The sequence below is a fragment of the Sciurus vulgaris genome, assembly GCF_902686455.1.
Source record: "Sciurus vulgaris genome assembly, chromosome: 12".
In the NCBI taxonomy this organism is placed as follows: domain Eukaryota; kingdom Metazoa; phylum Chordata; class Mammalia; order Rodentia; family Sciuridae; genus Sciurus; species Sciurus vulgaris.
Window position 1 is genome coordinate 40552004 of NC_136473.1, and position 8061 is coordinate 40560064.

Here is an 8061-nt window from a genome sequence, read left to right on the forward strand (position 1 = left end):
TAAGGAGAAGTTTCCTGCCATCACCAGGCAGTTGATATGGATTGATGAGCAAAGTGTGTGCTTATGCGAAATCTCATGAATTTAATTTATGTGCCATTGCTTCAGCTGAACAAGCATTTGTAAACACTGCTATTTGGGATGAGCATTCAAATGCTGTGAAAATGATCTCATTTTGTTAGGTGATTTTTGAGGGTGAAATCGGAAAAGGAAACCTCGGCGGGATTGCCGTGGATGACATTAGCATTAATAACCACATTTCACAAGAGGACTGTGCAAGTAAGTATGGATTTGATGTAGAAACAATGAACACTTGCCATTGATAGTCTTTGTCTTGCTCATTTAGAACCAAAATTTTGGTGTTGTCTGTAGGCATATCATATGAAAAGCATATTCTGGTGCAATGGGTTTAAAATTGGGCCATTCTCCCATAAGCTACCCCCTCACCTAACCTGGTTCATTTAGAATGTCTGACTGGTGCCTCCAAAATTTGATCAATAATGTGGATTCCAAAGATTTTATCACAGCAGACTCAGCTTACAAACTATATATGGCATACCCAAACATTTTGATGAAAAGTGGAAAGCTCAGACATCTGGATAATTTCAAATATCTGAGTGTATAAACAAAACAGCAGGCTTTTGAAAATTTTGATCACAGTGAATTTAATTAAGATAATGTTGTTAATGAATCATAGAAACCAACGTTCTTTGCTTTTTTGTAAATAAGATGTTTCTGACTCTTTAAAGAAAGTTGAAATGACTTGAAGGATAAATGCAATTCAGGGACTGCCTACTATTTCAGTGTTGGTCTTCATGGGTCTGGTACTATATGCATAAAAATCTGACATAGAAAACCAATTCATATTCCCTAGTTCTTGATATATAATTACAAATAGCATCACTAATGGCTATGTAATAGCACAGTAATTAGTCTTAAGCTCCATTTGCTACACTTAAACTTTTGTTATATATCATTATATAATAGGACGTTAATTATAAGAAAATGGAATAAGCCTATTGGGCAAATTTAAGACAAAGGAGGCCTGTTGACTGTAATGGATTTTTGGTCATTTCAGCAACTACAAAGCTTTTATTATACAATATTGAATATGTGTAATCCCTAAAGTAGCAATAATTTGATAGGGTCAATTGAAGAAATTGGAAAAAAAAAGAAGAGTGAATAAAGGTCTGTTTTTCATTGTATGTAAGGAAATCTATTTAATGCCATATGCCCTAGCAAATCTTTGCAAAAATTCTACAGCATACTATTTCAGTTGCAACAGTTTTACAAATCATCCATGTCCAAGACTACTGCAATTAAAATTTATATTTCCTGTAAATATACAGTGCATGTAATATCATTGTTTTCCCATTCCAAGTTGAGAGCGATGATGGTGATGTTTTAGGGATTTGAGAGCAAACTCCACAAACTAAAACAGAGAAACACATTCAGTTCAGCTCACCAAGCTTTAACTGACACATACTATATGCCAAGTGCTACAGTGAGTGTAGATTAGGACAATTCTATGAGCCTTTTTCTTTTCGTGTGATTCACCTACTTAGCTGTAGGTGCCAGCAGCTGTTATTCTCAGAAAATGACAGATTTCCATTGGAGCACTTTATTTATATGTCAAAGATAACTATATAATTATTCTTCAAATACATATTCTTGAACATCTAGCCACAGGTGATATTACAGTATCAACTATTTATTAATCATTCATTCAATCATACAACAAAACTTTACTAACGCCCCTATTATGTGCTAGACACTATTCTGAATTCTAGACAGTATTCTATAGCAATGAACAAAATGCTCCAAACTCTAACCTCCCCTATACTCAGGACCATGAAAGATAGCAGGACTCCACTTCTTCCAGAGAATTCTATTTTATTTTATATATTTTTTATAATACACATGATACAGTCTTTTGCTATTTATGAAGCCAAACTAACACACACCAAACTTAGGAAGCAGTTATCTACAAACTACAGGACCCCACTGCTCTTCCCCAGAGCCAGATTTTCTCACATTCCAGATGCCCAAACCATGTCTCTCCAACCTTCTCTTCTAAAACAACACTCTCTAATGATAGCCAAGTCGACAGGATTTCAAAGAGAGTGATACACCTTATGTCGCCAACTTCACAGTCATTTCACATAACTCTGTATATTGCTCAAGAGTGTTATTTGGTAGATTTGGATTATACTAAAAACTCCATAGGAAGCCTAGCAGAGGTGTGTGCCCATATGCATATTTGTGGGTCTGTGCTGTTAGTGTGTATTCTATTTTGTTGGCAGTTCAAGTATCTTTTCAATTTTGTTTGACTTATCAGAACCAACAGACCTGGATAAAAAGAACACAGAAATTAAAATTGATGAAACGGGTAAGTATGTTTTGTGGACAAATTATTTTTAAACTTCCTATGCCTTTCATTTTGTCTGTGAAGAAACTTTTCTGGAACTCTAATACACTAACATATCAAAGCAGTTCAAGTAAAATAAACATGTCTGCCTGAGGCACTGAGATGGTAGATTGGATCGCTGTCACAGAGTGCCCTTTCTTAAGCTGCCCATAGGACTTTGAGAGCCTCCATGACAGCTTGGCTTATATAAGTGCTGCTCACCCCGGCCTTTGCCTGCCTGAGCTTTATTATTGAAAGAAAATCAAGTGAAATGCTGTCGTTTTATAATCATGAAGACAGAAAACTAGTGAAGACTATTTCCATACAATAATTTGAAACCAACTCAAATTTTTGTGTTTAGTTCATATACAGGTAAAATCCTTTAGAGTCTACAGTCATGGGGGATGCAGCTGCACATACCTCTAATCCTAGCAGCTCAGCAGGCTGAGGCAAGAGGATTGCAAGTTCAAAGACAACCTCAGCAATTTAGCAAGGCCCTAAGCAACTTAGCGAGACCCTGTCTCAAAATAAAAGATGAAAGGGCTGGGGATGTGGCTCAGTGGTTAAGTCCACCTGAGTTCAATCTCTGGTACCAAAAAATAAATAAACAAATAAAGACCTTGGAACCCAGTTTCTAGGATAATCTGTAGTCTTTGATCCATCTTTTCCCATCTTTCTGTACTGGAACCTGGTTTGATGATGACGATGGCACTGTTGATAAGGATTTATTGAAGAATCACTATGTTCCAAGCACTTCACATACATTATCCAATTTAAACCTCACAGCAACTTCACTGGGTGTGTTTATCTGTATTTTATAGATGAGACTAGAACTTAAGTGATACAGCTAATTAGATGGTAGCCTTGGACTTTAGTCTGATTACCTTTAAAATGTGTTTCATTTACCATTGCTTTGTGATCAAATACAAGACATTTGATCAGAGTTAGGCTTTGCCTGGTGTTATTGTATTCCCAGAAGTTTCTGCACCCCTGCCTGGCACTGTGAGTTGTTGAACACTTGCCCCAACATTACTCACAGCTGCTGCAGGCAGCACTGCACCCAGAACTTCAGCGTTCATCACCAGCTGTTGCCATTAGAAACATGGTCCTAGATAGCCAGACGTGGACTTGAGACAAATAAACATGACTCTATGCTGTTGAAAATATTAACACATTACCAAGTCCACACAGAGATGTAAACTTTATTAGACGTTGTTTCAAAACAATATTTCATCAAGGGAGAGAATATTAATATGCCCCCAAGGTTTGTTTTCCCCTGGTTAGGGACTTGCATCTCATATTTTTAGTTTTTGTTGATTGGAATCTTTGTTGATGAGAACATCATTAAGTAAACACCACGCATGTTGCACATTAACATTTTAGTCCTGTTCTAGTAGCAGGTAATTAGGCTCAAAGCTCCCATGTTAATAATTTCTCCTGTTCCACTCTAAAGAAAACATGTCCCCAGTGACTCAGCTGCAGAGTGGTGTGACAGTCTCCAGCGAACCTACCAGGGTTGTAGAGATGCTGATTATTAAATGTCTTCAATTCAGCATGACACAGACACAATTTCTTGATTTGAGCCACAAAACCCTTTTATACAAGCATTCTTGTTCTGAAAGATCTGTTTTTCTTCAGTGAAACTATCATAGACTTGGGGAAAACTTGTTTGACTTGCCAGTTTCCCAGGTGGGAGCATAAGCACATGGGTAAACTGAGCCTAACTCAGGAATGGCCCTAAAAAGTGCTGAAGGTGTCCTTGTGCCTGGTTTGTGGTCAGGCACACCTCCCACACCTCACTCCCCAAAACCAGTCAAAGGTGACAGGCAAAGCTGGAGCCTGGAATTTACTCTTATTTCTTTTTCTGGATTTTTCTGTCTGCTCTCATCTGGTCCATCCACGGTGCTCATGAAGTCAATTTTGTTTTATCCACAGGCAGCACCCCAGGATACGAACACGAGGGAGAAGGAGACAAGAACATCTCCAGGAAGCCCGGTAATGTGCTGAAGACCTTGGATCCCATCCTCATCACCATCATAGCCATGAGTGCCCTGGGGGTCCTCTTGGGGGCTGTCTGTGGGGTCGTGCTGTACTGTGCTTGTTGGCACAATGGGATGTCAGAAAGAAACTTGTCAGCCCTGGAGAACTATAACTTTGAACTCGTGGACGGTGTGAAGTTGAAAAAAGACAAACTGAATACACAGAGTACTTATTCAGAGGCATGAAGGCGGACGGAGGTGAAAAGACAAGTCAGAGAATCGAAGGGAAGGACTTACTTTGAGCGTGCTGGGGAACTGTTGATCTGCTTTCACTGTACAGGCTGGGAAGTGCGTTGATGACACTGAGCCAGGCTTTTCTCAGGAGCTTCAATGAGTATGGCCGACAGACATGAACAAGTGAGCTGTGTTAACGATCGGAATCATGTACAGTCAGCTTTCTTCTGTTGGTTTAATTTGAATAATCAGATGCTGGTGTTGAGACCAAGTATGATTGACTTAATGATTCATTTCCACTCCCCCTTCTCCCTTCTCTCTCTCCTCTTCCTTTGATGGATTCTTTTTGGAAACTGTGCAAAATCCAAGATGCTGGCACCAAGTGTATTCAGTGGGGCCCTTTTGATGGACATGCTACCTGTACCCCAGTGTCCAGAATATATTAGCATAACTGCATTCCGGTGGACTCCTGAAGTTGTTCTTGTGTATAATTGCCCACGTTGTGCATAGGCAAAGAAGGATTAGGATGTTTTCTTTTGAAAGTACTGTAGCCTCAGTACCAATATAGTGTGTCAGCTCTGTTTACGAAGCAATACCGTCAAATTTTCTTGATGTTTTCCAGTGTTGTACTAAGTCTCGTGCTCGTGAATTCCATACAGGAAACCGTGCCATCACCAAACACTGCTGGCAACTGAGTGTACTGCTGACAACTGCAACAAAAATCCTTGGCACTGGCTAGTCTATGTCCTCTCAAGTGCCTTTCTGTTTGTACTGGTTCATTGTGTTACATTAACGACCCACTCTGTTTCTCACTGGTGAAAGCCCTACTCTTTAATCAAACCTGGTGGCCCACTGACCAAGAAGAAAGTATATTTTAGTGTGAGACGTCAGCCCCCCGGGAAGGCAAGGGCTCTGAAGATTTGGCAACGTGGCTTAATTGTTCTGCTTTGTCTGTAGTTCAATTTCATGTCTCTTGACCCTTTTGTATAAAGCTGCAATATTCTCTCTTATTGTTCTTTCATATGGAATGTATTTTCAAATGTAAACTCTTTGCTCTTTCTCTCCTCTGTCTTTTTTTCTCTCCTAGAATTTAAGCATTTGCCATTGTCCAGAAAAGAAACTTGCAGCTTTAACCTGCTGGTAATGGCAAACGGTTTTACTAGACTTTACGTTTAAAAATAAATAAATAAGGGAAATTCCTAACTTTGCCCTCCAAAGTCTGACTTTGGTTTTCTCGTTAACTGGTTAAAGTGACAGTATCTTTTTTCCTTAAGCCATTTGTCTGTCTATTCTGATCAGAATGAGATTTGATAGAGGTGTTTGTGTTTAATGGAAAAGAGTAATAAGTTGAGGGAAGAAGTAATACTAATTGGCTTTCAAATGAGAGCCAAAGGAGGGACTGAAATAAAATCTTCCAAATATCTAAAAAACATGAAATTTTTGCATCCGAATATGCAAAAATGATCCATGTGAACCTTCATGTTTTGATAGTGAGTCAGTCAAGGGAAGTGGAAAGGAGAAGTTAATTTAAGAAAGAAACTATAAATCTTGATGCCCAGGGGCAAAGTATTTTAATATAAGGGGGGTGGGGAAAACCTACAGTCAAAAAAAATGTTTGAAGAAAACCCAATCGGCAACTCTAAAAAAAAAAATAGACTTGAATGAATGCTTCTAGAAACTTCCAGCAGCTCATAAAGAAAAAGCCTGCCTGGGGCTGGCAAGATCTAAGCCCCTAAGAACACAAAGAAATAAATATCTCACAGGCAGCATGTTAATGAACAGAAAGACGCTTCGGTTGTTTTGGTGTGTTTTTGTCACACCATGTTGTGGATAAGAATTTTTAGATCTTTTTCCTTTCCTGCATTACTGCAGGGCTCATTCAAATACATTTGTTGGGAGTCACATTTGCATCATGGACGCCAGAGTCCCATTCATCTTGGTTTAATGGGATTGAGAATGCCTTTTGGTTCCAGGAAAGTATCGATCATGGAGAAAGAAGAATAGCGTTTTGTTCCCAGAGGCATTCATTCAGTTGTTATAATCATACCAGGAGAAAAGCATTAAGTAAGACTTGATTTTGTGTTTTAAGGCAACAGACTTAAAAGTTGTCCTTAGCCAAGGAAAAATGATACTGCAACTTTAAATTTTAAAGTATCTTGCACTGATAAATATATTTAAAAATTATATGTTTATAAAGTTATTAATTTGTAAAGGCAGTGTTACAAAATGTTCAGTTTATATTGTTTTAGATTGTTTCGTAATTTTTAAAGGTGTAAAATAACATATTTTTTCTTTATTGAGATCTATAAAACTTTCTGTAGTAAAATGTTTTCATTTTACTGGTATATTATTGCTTCATGTTTTGTACCATCATAAAATTTTGTGCAAATTTTTTTTACAGAAATTTTTATTTTCTATGACAATATGACACTTGTAAATTGTTGTTTCAAAATGAACAGCAAAGCCTTAACTTTAAATGACATTTGTATTCTAAGACTCTGAGTAGCATAAAAACCACATAAAACTGAACTGTAACTTAAATTCCAAACTATGACTACTACATTCCAAAGAAACAGTTGAATTAAACATTTTCATAAAATATCCCAAACCTGATGGCTTTTATTATATTAGCTCAGTTCTTGTTGAAGAAGTTGGTGTCATCCCACCATCCAATAACTTTGAAGATCTTCTTAAGTTCCCTTTCTAAAGTATCCTCATAATGAGCAAAGATTAAGAAGACATTTCCTGAAAGTAGAATATGAAACCAAATTGGACCCTGTGAAGACAAGGGATTCAGAATTTGGCCTTCTAAGTGGAAATTTTCACTCCCACACTGTGTGTCCAATGCTTTATATTCCGCTTGGTAACGTTTGTTTTATGACATTCCCAAATAACTGCTGGTAAGTTTTGGTCTTATAGAATATAAATGATAATTCTGTTTATGCATGCACCTGTGCTGAATTTAGGTAAAGGGAAAAATTGAGACTATCATTACAATTGGCTACTTGGTAATTCTTGAGAAAATGTCTAATCCATCTGGGACCGAAATAAGCTGAAAAATAATAACAAAAGCAAAGACAGCAGAAATGTTGATCCAGAGCAGGTGGTGTAGGACCCTTTAGGAAATTTGTTACAGCAAAATTGGCCCAGCCCAAATCCCACTATCCACAGACCAATAATTCTTTCTCTACCCTCCTCTGGTTGCAGAAAAACTTAGTCCAGAAAACACAGGGACTCCATGGGGAGTAGACTGCTCTGGACTGCTCCTCCTATTGAATCAGTAATTCCTCCACTTTCTACTTTTCTCTGGACACTTCCGGCATCTCCTAAGATTTAACCAAGAATAGAAAATATTCCTTATTGAGAAGATTTTTAGGTCTTTTTGCTTTGAGAAAAGTCAAGGATAGAGATAAAGCAAGGTCATCACTTCACTGAACTTAAATC

At 37.8% G+C, this 8061-nt stretch overlaps 1 protein-coding gene across 1 annotated transcript in view; it reads left to right on the forward strand.

Annotated features, from left to right (window-relative positions):
* The window catches only part of NRP1 (neuropilin 1), a 139727-nt gene extending 132509 nt beyond the window's left edge, over positions 1–7218 (forward strand). The window contains 3 exon segments of the mRNA XM_079105897.1: positions 180–276; positions 2336–2386; positions 4340–7218. Of these exon segments, the coding sequence (XP_078962023.1) occupies positions 180–276; positions 2336–2386; positions 4340–4629 (438 nt within the window). The 3' untranslated portion in view covers positions 4630–7218.
* Positions 7219–8061: the final 843 nt, after the last annotated feature.